The 13,499-nt window shown below is 37.3% G+C and overlaps 1 protein-coding gene across 1 annotated transcript; it reads right to left on the reverse strand.

Annotated features, from left to right (window-relative positions):
- Positions 1–611: 611 nt before the first annotated feature.
- On the reverse strand, positions 612–11,183 carry LOC105921724 (afadin- and alpha-actinin-binding protein). Its single transcript, XM_012857581.3, has 14 exons — positions 11,095–11,183; positions 9,737–9,832; positions 9,240–9,391; positions 8,886–9,089; positions 8,587–8,697; positions 8,339–8,474; positions 7,802–7,877; positions 7,109–7,289; positions 6,724–6,874; positions 6,223–6,359; positions 2,682–2,855; positions 2,484–2,601; positions 2,254–2,395; positions 612–2,156 (listed from the first exon to the last, which is right to left on the reverse strand). Exons 2-14 carry the CDS (start codon positions 9,753–9,755, stop codon positions 2,018–2,020), a joined length of 1,740 nt encoding a protein of 579 aa, XP_012713035.2. The 5' UTR covers positions 9,756–9,832; positions 11,095–11,183; the 3' UTR covers positions 612–2,017.
- Between the last annotated feature and the right edge of the window lie 2,316 nt (positions 11,184–13,499).

Below are 13,499 nucleotides of genomic sequence, written 5' to 3' on the forward strand. Positions count from 1 at the left end.
ACACTCAATCGCTTGCATTATTGTAAAGGGGATTTCCAAGTCTGTGCCTTTTTTGAACCTGTTTAACACCTTTTTACCTCACATCATCACAACCTATTTTTTGTGTCCCAAACGGGCTCTATGCACAGCTCCACTTCTTCCTGAACCTCAGCAGCTCCATATATATAAATAATCACACAGCTATTTATTTGGCTTAAATCTATATATGCACATATACTGTATGTCTAAATACAATAGTCTGTACTGTATGCAAGCTAAAAACCTTGAAAAAGAATGGTCTTGCAAAGCTTCTTTCTAGTGTTGCCACTCTGCAGCTTTTGTGTGTCCAGTTTTGCCACATGGTGCAGCTCTCCAGACCTCCAGCTCCTGCACTCATTATTCACCTGCTCCAGCCTGATTCTCATCCTCCACAACTTAGCTTCTTCAATAAACTCTTAAACATGAAGCTCTGTGTGTGGCTGAATTCGGGTTCAGATCCTACAATCCCTGACACAAGCAAATTTATTAGCTGTAGGCTGTCACAGAGGAGGTAACCAGTAAAAGTGTTCCTACAGCAGGAGTGTTCCAATCTTCAGCCCCAATTACAAAAACGAATTTAGCCCTCCAGCATAGGTGGTTGATGCATTTACTTTTAATTAGGGTTAAATCATTAATGACACATTCAAATGTTCATATAATAGAAAATGTTTGGTACAACACAATTTCTTTCTCTTTTAATTTCATAGTAAATAGGACTACATCTATATTTTGGCTTTTACGCAAAAGCCGAATTTGGTTATGTCAAATCTGCTTTTCATGTATTCAGCTTGACAGCAAGACCTTTCAAAGACAGAGGGATCCATATATTGTCATTACTGCTGAGAATAGTTAAATTTTTTTTTTTTCCTTTTTAATCAAGCCCAAGATAATTTACCAATTAGATGATTTTCTTTTCATGATTTTAGTTGTTTCCTTTTCCCAACAGCATTAACAAAGATAGCCAGCATATTTGAGTTTAGGTCTCCCAAAGTGCACACCAGCACCATAAAGAGCGGCAGGTGAAAAATCAGAAACAAGCTCATGAACGGATTGATGAAAGGAAATATCTTCGGAACGATAGTGTAACACCTGTAATAAATTATTCAAGGATGACGTGTATGATTTCACATTTAGATGTACTGTAACTGCTAGCAACCTTAACAAAGCATTACGTTTACAATCATAGAAACACTGAATTGGTTTAAATCTAACACATGACTTTCTTTTTTTTTTTTCTTCGAATTTGCACCCTCTCACACATTAACACAAAATTCAGCAACTCAGGTTCTAATAAACTTCATATTAAGACTAAGAAATGATAGACTGTTTCATCTTATTTGTGTTACATCCTATTTGCTCCGGCATAAATAGCTGCTTTAGCCTTACGTTACAGAGCTTGGCCAGATAAAAACAAAATGCTTGTCAAGTTCTCACAAGGAAGGCCTCTTTTAGGGCTAAATGAATCAGAATTAAAAACTAAGCACAACTAAGAACACTATCAAAGAGAAATGTGTTTGTTGTTGTGCACCTGCATTGAGATTAAAAGTTGTCACTCATGACAACTTTTAAAAGTATGACTCTTGATAACAATGATTTCAGTAGCCATAGCGAGTCCTTTCCTCTTCTCCCTTATTTAGAGGTCGCCGCAGCAAGTCACTACAACTTGCACACAAACTTGGCAGAGGTTTTAAGCTGGATCTCTTCCAAACGCAACCCCCTGCCCCCACCCCCATGAAAGACCTGGCCCGCTACACCACAGAGGGACCTGATGGCAGTGCCGCAAGTACACATAAATACTTTTCTAAACATTTAAAAACACTAAGTGCATAAAAAAGAACCTTTTATAATACATTTTGTTCCAGGCATCAACAGGACATGTTTGGCTTCATTGTACTTTCTAATCCTCGCTGTTTGCATTAAGACACATTTCTGCGACTACACATAAATATAGGATAGATATCAAGAGATCCCTCATTCGAAGGACGATAGCTCCATGACTTCATATAGTGCTGTTCTCCTGTGTGAGTGAATGGCTGCTGAGGTCGTCGCTCTCCCTCCACTGTTTGCACCGCAGAGGAACGTCTTCGCAGAGGTGGCTCGATTCCTCAAAGTGTTCCAATTTTCTGTGTTTTGATGAGCTGCAAGTCACACGTTGCAGAGAGAGACAGAGCATAGCTACTTTGAAACTCGTAACTTGTTAATTTACATGCCTAAATTCAAGTAGAGACACTGTACCCATTTTCTGGAGTAAGGCAAAGGTCCAAGTCTGCTGTGGAAGACGATGTGAGAGAGACAGATCTGGATGTCCGAGAATCCAAGTCTGATTGCCATTCGTTGGTCGTTTCTGGAGCCATTGGTGGACTGACTTCTGTTTCAGCTGCTTAGATAAAACTATGACTTAATGACATGCCAAGATGAACAGAACAGTAACTGTTAAATCCTTCTGAAGATAAGGACAGACTCACTGATCATTAAGGCACTTGCAGAGTTCGACAGATGAAGTTGCTTTGAGTTTTCAAAAGGGCTCATGCTTAGAAACTGCTGTTTGAGCCATGTCGCCCGATCTTCCTCAAAACTCTTCCTCTGCAATTTAAATGACATTTAGAAAATCAATCAAGGTAAACATTATTGGGCATGCCTCTCCTGTGCAGTATTATAATCACCTCATGGCTCAATCTAATAGCCGCTTCAGTAAAGTTCCTCCTTTCCCTCTCAAAGATCTTCTTCTGTTCCTCTAAGCTCTTCAATTCCTCGGCGAGGCGCTTCTTCTCCTGCAGCATGTAGCCATCGTTCTGCAGTGATGCTGAGTCGTCATCGCACGGAGAGCTCAGCTGCCTCTGCAACCAGATAGAGAGAGTGTGCATATGTCAGGATCTGAAGAGCACCATGACCCTACAGAAAAACCTAGAGTAAAATAAGAGCGCTATAAACCAGTCTCATCATAACAAGCAGTGTAGATGCTGGTGTGCCTTCCTGCAGATATGCTCACATTGTTGTTGTTTTTTTTTTTTTTAACTTCAGTTGTTATCAAAAGCCATTTGTACGATGGCATCTCTTGAATGGGTTCCTGCACCTTAAATTGGAGTTGATAATATGAAGATTTATGAATTAACTATTGGGGAGGAAGAAGTCAGGAGACATTTTGTAAGGGAGACTTAGCAAACCATCCTCTGTCAAGGCATTTAAAAGCATCCTCTGGCAAGCCCATTATGCCTTTAAATCACAACAGAGAAAATAAAGATTGACACAAAAACGGCAATAAGAAAAGGAAAAAAATCTGTTTGCATTTAGGTTAGTGTTCATATTTAAAGTACTTCTTGAATCTGAGATCATACAAGTTGCTATATGTTAGAAAGTTAACATATTATTATGACCTGAGGAATTTTTTCTTTTTTTAAATCGATGAAAAAGTGTATTTTTAAGGCTTTTTACCTCAAGGCTCATAAAAAAAATTTGCATGACCGATGACGTAATTTGTAGGCAAGCATTGATCTGTTGACATGGTAACAAGATACTTCCTGGTTGCAAACTCGCTTTCTCAAACACAAATAGACGGATTAAACATGGCTAAAAAGTGTGTGGCTTATGGTGGGTCAAATACCAAAAAGGATAATGTCTCCTTACACACATTTCCGTACCCAAAAAGTCCCGGTGTGCGAAATTCAGCTCCTCTGTGAAAATCAGTTCCCCTCTGAGTCGGGAGCGCTGCAGCCAGCTCAGCTCAGCACGGCACTGCTACCCCGCAGAACCCTGAGGCGTGGTGGGGATAGACCCACAGCCCTTTCGGTTCGGAACTATAAAACACTATATAACACTATAAAACACCCTCTAAGGATGACTTAGGATGGCTTACCCATTTATTCTAATATGGCTGAGAAATAATCAAAAGTTTCAGCGCTGAGCTTCTTGCCGGTAACTCCACAAACTCCAGTAGAAAAAGAGAGGGAACATTAACCTGGCCAGCCAGATTGATAATGTGTAGCACTCTACATTCTGCACATTATCAATCTGGATCTGCTTCTATCCAATCCATTTGTGGAAAGGTGGGACATTCAGCAGAACTTCCCGAGCTGATTGGTATAAGCAACACCTAGTGCCCGACTACCAAAGGTTGGTTTTAGCCAATCGCGGTATCAAAGGAAAATGTAAGCAGCAGGCGCCATGAGAAACCACAGAAAGTTATGCTGGTCAAGGCACTTCTTGCTGTTCTTTCAAAGAAGAAATCGTGGATTCTAACAAAGCAGATGTGACAGCAGCAGCTACGCATGTGTTGTCCTGCGCTGCCATGCTAGCTGTGGAATCTGCAGCTCTTGCTTTTGTCACAGCTGGTATGTCCCGCCTTCCACCATAATACGGCAACTTGATTGGCCCGAACAGTTTTTGGCCCCCTAACATTGAGGCACGACCCCAAAGAGGGGGCTGCCTCCTAGCTTTGTCCTGTGGAAGAATGTGTTGTCCTGGAGATGTTATCTGTTTTACTGCATGTGAATCCTGGTGCGTAGCTAAATCAACGTTCCAATAATCGATCCCACTTTACCAGTTGAACCAATTCTTACTTTTAACAGCCAAAATAATGCAAGCATTTAATTAACTTATTATTAACAACTATTTCTGCTGCCGTTCTGCCCAGCATTATTACTATGATCTCCACTGCCTTCAGCCCTTCTAATTTTTTCAAACAACTGTCACCAGAAAAACAAGTAATAGGGAACTATGTAGTAGTTGAGCAAGTCTTACTTTTACCCCATCTATTACCCAAAGCATACTGCATCAGTCTATTTAAAGTTACATTTCTTCCAACAATATGACCCTAAAACCTTACTTTAACCCTAATGGTAAATATCACAGATAAAAGGGAAGTGAAAAGACTGATATACAACCAGACAGCAGCAGTAAGGTAAACAGTTAGTTATTTGTCACAGACACACAGCAAAAAATCTATTGAGGCCAACTATTGTTTCTCAACATACAGGAAGATCATTTAGAGAGCATGCTATTGATTTAACTCCACCTGTGGACATCAGCAGATACCTTCTACTGAAAGATAACAAATAAAGAGTAAAGATTGCTGCAAAAGAAAGCCTTTTTTAAAACATTAAAGTTTGAAAAGTCTTTGTTAAATTTAATTTTCTGTGCAGATGATAAGCGATCACACATCCATTCTTTTGTTACAAAAACAACAGTTTTCTGTCTTATCTGGGCAGCCTGTGATCGATTTTTTTGGTTTTCTTTAAGGATTTATAGGTTTTATTTTTGTTCTAGAATTTGATGACATGTGCGGTTAAAAAGAATTTAAAGCAAATTAATCTAATCGTGGTTTTTCAGTCGCGGTGTACAACAGTCCTAGACTTAGGCACAGTTGTGTTACCTATACTCTCATGCCATTCTCAAATCCCATCCTACCTAAACCAGGCAGTGGTCCAAATATTATTTTAAAAATTACAAAACACCTTCAAGAAGCCCAAACATCATACATTTTCAGTAATCCTGCATGTTAAAATTCATAACTTAATAAGCCCACATGTGTCCTGTGAACAGCTATATCAACTGTAGCAGATGTCAACATACACTATTTATTTTAGCTTGTTAAGGAAGAACAACAATACATTTTTTGTGATTTGTTTTTTGTGACAACATATCTGAAACAAAAAAAAAGGACAACAAACAAAATATAATACAATGCATTGAATTACACATCATAATGCTTGTTTTGATGCTAAAATCTAATACACTTTAAATTATAAGTTATTTTTGTGCTTACTAAGGTTAATGTATAGTCACATACACCACTCTATATAATAAAAAATGGTGGGTTGGTACCTGAGAAAAGGTTTGATGTTTTTCCAGACTAGAAATCGTTGCCACTTTTCCTTTCCTTGCACGCAAGAAACTACAGAATGCAAAAAGGACTGATAATGAAAGGAAAGGTTTGGAATGGGATCCAGCCTTAATCCTCATTAAAAACGAGTTAATTTAAAGTAGGATTAGAGCTCATTTCCGATTAAAATTAGAATATAATCAACCCACCAATAAGGCTGATTTGACTATTTTAGTGTGAGACACCATTATGGATGGACTAGTTATCTCCTTTTAGTGAGAAAGCAGAAAGGTCAGGATGATTTGTTCCTTAAGGATTTATCCAACACAGCAACATGTTTTTCCAACATAACTTGAAATTTAGGCCCTCCAACAATGTTATCTTACCTGTAGGAGCTGCTGCTGTGTTTGAATGAAATCTTTACACTGCTGGATCTCCTTCTTTAGTCTGTCCATCTCCTCCTCCTGACTCTCACGAAGGACACCGTCAGTATTTTTAGATTCCGACATCTGAGTCAAAGATACTGAAAAAACACCATGGAAAGTCAGCTGTGTCCCGAAGGTGTTACAAGTCTAGATTTATCTTATTACCAAAGGAAGAGAGCCGTGAGAATTAATGATAGGTTAATGCAAACGCGGAGCGTTGGGTTATTAGAAAACTGAACAATTTTTTTAGCTGTTGCTTTTTAAGTACACTCTATAAGATCTTGGCTAATTTGAGAACATTTGTTCAATCCTTGATCTTTAAATGTAATTTTTTTAGCCTAAAAAAAAATAAGAATAAAATCAAATCATTGTTTGGATGGTTAGTTGTGAGTAATTCCCTCCCTATCTATTTGGAAACGGCAAAATGTCGTCAAACCCCACAAGACTTTTTCTTCAAACTACCTTGGCTGTCCAGTATTTCAACATGGCTCTTAAATCTTCTCCACTGGAGGCGAATACTGTTGGTCAGCTTCTCCCTGGCATGAATACAATACAGCTCTAAACTTTCCTTACTGGAGTCAAACACCTCCTCGTCTTCATCGTCTGAGGCAGCCTGAAATCAGGATACAAGGTTCTTGTCAAGGCTTTGGAAAGTGTGGAAAAACATATCTATTTTTTACCTTTTTTCTACTAAAATACACAAAGAAGAAAGAAAGCTTGTTATTTATTTTAAATAAGAGTAAATAATTTGATTATGTGCAGCAGTGGATTAACAGGTTTTACGCAGCATTTACAAACAGCACTAGCACCGATGTTAAAGAGGAACAACAAAACAGCCCTATCCAACCTGCATGCCATTAAGTTCCTGCTTTCCTCCTTTCAGGGCCAGTTTTCTTGACTTCAAGATGGACACCATCTCTTTCTTCATCTGCTGCATCACCTTCCACAGTTCTGCATTTTCCAGAACGAGCTCCCTCTGCCTCATGTCGTAGTCGCTCAGAAGAGTCCGATACATCTCCCCCTCATGCCTTGAGGTGAGAAACAACAGCATAATTTACGTTATTAAGCAGTAATAAAACTAGAGTCAGCAACCAGCTGAATCTGCACAGAAAAGTAAAAAAATACATACATAATCAAGAACCGAATTTAAAATTCTCTTAGACACGATGTTCTCAATGGTAAAGCTCCGTATTATATTAAAATCTGATAAAAACCTAGATGACTTGATAGAACTAAATTACTTTTTTTGCAGTTCGTGTTTGAAATATAACGTTACTTAAAAATCCTTGCTGAAAATAACACTTTAGCTACATATATGACATTATAATCCTTAATAATCTTTGTCAAAAACCTCTTTACATACATGTTATATACTTCCAATTTAATTTTTTTCCCTTTGTATGTCAATACAACATTTTTGCAACTGCCTCACTTAATTAAAATAACATAGCATTCTGATGTTAAAATGTCTATTTTAGAAACAAACTGACTGGGTTATCATGGCTATACCGATGTAATTTTTAAAGTGAACAGAACCTACTTCGCCTCTGTCTTTTCAGTTTTCCAAAGGCTTCTCCTGCCATCGGCTCTTCCTATGTTGTTTAGCACGTCAATCGCTGAAAGAAAACAAAATAAAACACACAGAACAGAAAATAAGGCCAGTGAAGATCTTCCCCCGCTACGTTGTGCATAAGGATATCCTTTTATCTGTTCAGTTTTGTCTCATATTGCGTGCAAATTTGTTCTACAGCTGTTTCCAAGCCCTTGGTCATTAGCAACAGTTTATGTGTTATGGCAGATTTCGTTTGTTATTATTCTACCCACGTTAACATTAAAACCTCTGATTCAACTGAAAAGGATTAAATTAAATTAAATTAAATGTTATTTTCAAAAAAAATTCATCAATCTTCCCCCAAGTATCTGCTGGCTTTTCATAAACACAACTATCACTCTTATTTGCAGCTCTTTAGAGGAATGAGCACCTTTCAGACCTTTGGCTGCAAACTTTAAATTCCTCAGTATGCCCTAAATACTAAAATAAAGAATAAGCATGCAAACAATTTATGCATTTTTTAACCTTGTTTCCTCTCCTTTTTGTCAGCCAGGAGTTGATTCAGTCGCTCCTTCAGTTTGTTAAATTCTCTCTCCCTCCTTTTCATTTCGTGATTGTACTGACAGGCGCGGCTCGAGATTATGTTCTGCAGTTTTTGCACCTGTCGAGAAGAAGAAAATAACAAAAAATTATGCTTTTTTTTTTTGTACAAAATGTGTGAGGCCAACTATGACAACCTGACTCGTGATTGAGTGCACATTGCCTCATCATACCTCTTCTTTTTCATTTTTCAGGCAGTTCTGGAGACTCTTCAGTTTCAGCTGCAGCTGTCGTTCTCTCTCGAGCAATCCCGTGTTTTGTCTTTTGGAAAGTTCAACCTCTTCCTGCACAACACAATGGAAAGTTTTGCTGTAGTAAAGCTTAACACAGTAAAATCGAATGTGTTTTTTTTTTTGCCAAAACTGCTAATTTGTGCTTTAGATGCGATTTTATTCACAATTTATTAAATATTCTGTAATATTAATAATAATATAATGTAAAAAAAAAACAGATAAGTCACTCATTAGGGCACCTTTAGATGAGTGTTACTGATCTTCAGGTAATCCACGTTGCTACTGAGTTTCAGCTGCTCCACTTCCATGTTTTCCAGCGTTCTCAAGCTCCTGTGGTGTAACTGAATCAGGTCATACATGCAATTCAGCACAGCCACAACATTCAGCTGTGAGCCGCCGTCCGACTCGGACCAGACGGGGGAGAGGCCCAGCAATGACACCTCCTGTAAAAGAAGACAAATCAAATGAAGGGCTGACATTCAGCATTCCAAGACACTGCTGCAAGTTGCACCAGATCTTTCATTTGGACTCAGTTTACCTCTAGGCATTTCCCATCTAAAACTACAACAGGCACGGCTGAAAGGCTAACAAACCTGACTGATGTGAGACAGGCATTCCTGCAGATTGTGCTCTGTGCAGAAGGTGCTGAGCCTATGGGAGTTTCTGTGGAGTGGCAGCGATGACTGGCTGAACTGCCTCAAGGGGGGTGTTCTACATTCAACAGAGCAGGAGGGAGCGTCCTTGACTTGAAGGAGAAAAGAAGTCTGTCAAAATATCTGCGGTGCACTCTCATTTAATATATGAAAGAAGAGCTAACTTTTCAACTAAAATAAGCTGTTCAAGGATTTAGGTCATTCTTTGCACAGTAACTAAACAGAATTTATGTTATGATTTCTGAAAAAGGACACGAGACAGAGGACTAAGCTGAAGAGAAACCTACAGGACAGCTATGTATAGATAGCACTGAAGGGTAAGGCTAATAGGAGAATCAATTATAACACAAAACAAGGACACAATGCTTTGGGAGACATGGAGCATTCAGCGATTGATTACAATAATTTACAAGACTTGCTATAAAGCTTATACTCACCCTGAGAGGACTCTGGCATTTTTGCAGTGCGGCCGTCAGGTAACCACCGTGGAAAATCTACTGCTTGTGCAGATTAGAAAACATGACTGCTAGGTCCTGAAATAGACAGTCAGATTAGCAAAGGCCAGTCAACGCACTCTGGATTACAGGGTTTAGGGAGTACACATGCAGTGGTGAGGGGTGGAAACCTGCAGCACACTGACTACCAAAAGCTTAGGAATTAGAAAAAAAAACAATGCATTTTTCTACTTTCGACTTTAAATGAGTGCACATCTTGTAAAGTTGTTATTATTGTTAGGTTGTTAGTTTAAGTGTGTGGTATCATTGCATTTAACAGATTACAGGTTGAGTCCAGGCTGCTAATTTTTCTTAATGGAGTAATCTGTTGATCAGATTAACTCCAGACGGACAACCTGTTGGTTTATTACCAGAGAAACACAATCAAGGAGTACTATGTTCTTTTAAGAAACATAAATAGGCTTTCAAATAATAATAATAATAATCATAATTATTATTATTGCTGTTGTTGTTGTTGTTTCACTTATAATTTTGGAGAAGAGCTAGAATATTAATACAATGTTAAATTAAAACGTAAAATATTTCGATGAGGACAAGCTTATGACAACTATGTGTTTCTTTTTTTTCAGTTCAGGGGGCTTTGCATTTGCTCCCACTGATACTTCACTCACTGATACTTAGTGAGAATCCTACTGTGGCCAACAGGTTTAGCATCCAGCACAGACTGACAACAAATGTTAACCATTAATGAGTACATTTTAAATTCCAGGGTCTATTTAAGACATGCATGCAATTTCAGGAGTGCAGTAGTTTGCCATTGCCTATAAATTCATTAAAAGGGGCCATATATTGCAAATATATTCACACCTGGGTGTGCCTTGTACTTTGAACCAAGAAGGAATGGCACATACCAGTGTGTGTGGAGGAATCCAACTTTAAAGTCTTTCTTTTGGCAGAATAGATCCAATAAATATGAAAAATTGGCACAAATCGTAGCTTTAAGGTTGTTATTTATTTTTGCATTCATTGAAATTACTTGTAAAACAATTTTGGATCGCAGAAAAAAGCTACAGATCAGTGTTTCTTACTTTAGTACGGCTTATCTGACTCAAACTATAACTTACATTTACACCAAACAATCAAAGATTTTGAAGAAACATAAAAAATGCACACGTTAGTTTTGTTTTCATCGAGAAAACAAAACATGAAACTGATCGACAACGCGGTGCAGCGGGACCTTTAAACTGTATGGCTGCCTAATCCAGGCAAGATTAAAGGTTTAAAGCTCGGATGAGTTGATTAACAAAAGAAAATCAACGCGTGGTGTTTTATGTACTCACGTCATGCTTCATTTTATGCGGTATTTCCGAGGCAATGTCCCAGCTCAGTCTACCTCCGCAAACCACCGCACACAAATCAAACACAGCGCTGATTGGCCCACTCGTTGCATAGCAACCAAACATGGCTCAATGCGATTGGCTGCTGGCTTTGAGGCAGTTCGAGCGTTCTTAAATGCAATAAATTTTTAACATTAGCATTTGTCTTGAGTCATTTATTGTAGGCTTCACGTACGCTTCATAGGAGGAGTTCCTCACTTGTTCAGACTACAAACCAGATCTGATGATGCCCGAAGTTAAAAACAAATTTAAAGTGTATAGGCAACGTCTAACATTATTTTTAAATGAAATCAATGGGAAACGTCAGTTCTATCAAACAGGTTGCCGTAATTTTAAAAGGATTTAAAACATAATATTGACATGTAGTCATTTTCCAGTATATAACTGACGTCTTACTTTCTCATCATTTTGCTAAAAAACAAAAAAGGATAGGGATGTGAGGCAAATATATATATATATATATATATATATATATATATATATATATATATATATATATATATATATATATATATAGATATATATAGATATATATATATAGATAGATAGATAGATAGATAGATAGATAGATAGATAGATAGATAGATAGATAGATAGATAGATAGATAGATAGATAGATAGATAGATAGATAGATAGATAGATAGATAGATAGATAGATAGATAGATATAGATAGATAGATAGATAGATAGATAGATAGATAGATAGATAGATAGATAGATAGATAGATAGATAGATAGATAGATAGATAGATAGATAGATAGATAGATAGATATATATATATATATATATATATATATATATTCAAAGTAAATGTGTAATTAGGCTACTTCTTATTTAATCATGTTAAACTTTCTCAATGAGCAAACAAGAAAAAAGATAACAATAAAATATGTATGTGTCTATTTTGCATTGTGTTTTTTTATGTCACTTGATGTCTTTAAGTTTATTTATCGTTGCTTCAAAAGGATACTGAAAGTTAAAACAAGTTGCCTTGATTTCCTTTTCCTTATTAAAAGTTAAATAAATCTTAATAATAACCACTAATTTATAAGGTAAATACAGTATATCACATGGCAAAGGTTTCTTGTATATTCTTCACAATTATTTTCACAATGCTTTTTGTTGATTTCATCCCAATTCCTTACAAATTAAGTTACACAGAGAGCATCTCTCTCACTGACTCTGTCAGATTTAAATGTACAGATGAGCTTCCTTCTCTCCTCTTTAGTCCGTTACATTGGGACAAAAACAAGAAAACATGGATGAGGGAAGGAGTCCTACCATACAGCATGTGTCCCTTTGAATTTTTAATTTAAAGAAAGCCATTAGGGGTTGGTGGAGGCCAAAGGAGCATCACTAAAGGCCACTTCTGACAAACACATTACAGGAGTGAGTAGTGCAGCTTGTCCCTTGGGGCTGGGGAGTAACCAATCCCCATTAATTACCACAACCCCACCCTATGAGAGACATTAGGATCAATGGAGAAGTGGTTAGAAACCATATCCTGAAATAAAACACCTCCTTGTGTGTTTTATAAAGGTTTTGAATTTCATTTGAAATATATATTCTTTTTCAGTCACTTTCAAGTCTTTGTAAAGACTTGTTTCTCATTACTGTGGCATTAATTGTACATCAAAACTGTAAATATCTTCAATCTCGAACACAGTCTATGTAACACTCCGTTGTTGGACACATTGTCTGAGCCTATTTTGTTAATATAAAACTCATTCTTCCTCAGAACTTGAATGCATAATCTTTATGACTCTTGTCACCTGATCTGTACAAATAAAACACCATTTATGTTCACAATGCATTGCTTTATTGTGTATGCCATGTATTTAGAAAACAATCTAGAAACCCTTAAAACAAGCAGTGATCTTGAATTGGTTAGATAGTTAAAAATATGTATTATATGTAAAAATTGTATAGAAAGCATTGCAGGTGATCAGAAACCTTCTGAAATCCACCATCAGTAAAGGAAAGCTGTTTGTAGTAAATGCAAGTCCAGACTCCACCAACAGCAATAAACCATGCATAACCGCAAAAACAAATGCTACCCTCCCCATCAATTACATCTTGCATTACATTGAAGCAGCTTTTCTAGTAGATGACTGCCTGACTGACATGTCAGGAACCCTGAGTTGTCACGTAATAATATTAAAATAAGTTAAACTAAGAAAAATGGAAAATATCTTTAATTTTAAGGTAAATTTAACAGGCTGCTTTTCACAAAAAAGAAAATGAAGCTATAGTTTAATGCTTGCAAGCCAGGGTTGTGCTGTTGCCCCCAGAACAATTTAGGTAATTTTCTTTATGGGCCCAAAGCACCACGACTTCTCGGCATGT

The sequence above is a fragment of the Fundulus heteroclitus genome, chromosome 9 (assembly GCF_011125445.2).
Source record: "Fundulus heteroclitus isolate FHET01 chromosome 9, MU-UCD_Fhet_4.1, whole genome shotgun sequence".
Lineage (NCBI taxonomy): Eukaryota > Metazoa > Chordata > Actinopteri > Cyprinodontiformes > Fundulidae > Fundulus > Fundulus heteroclitus.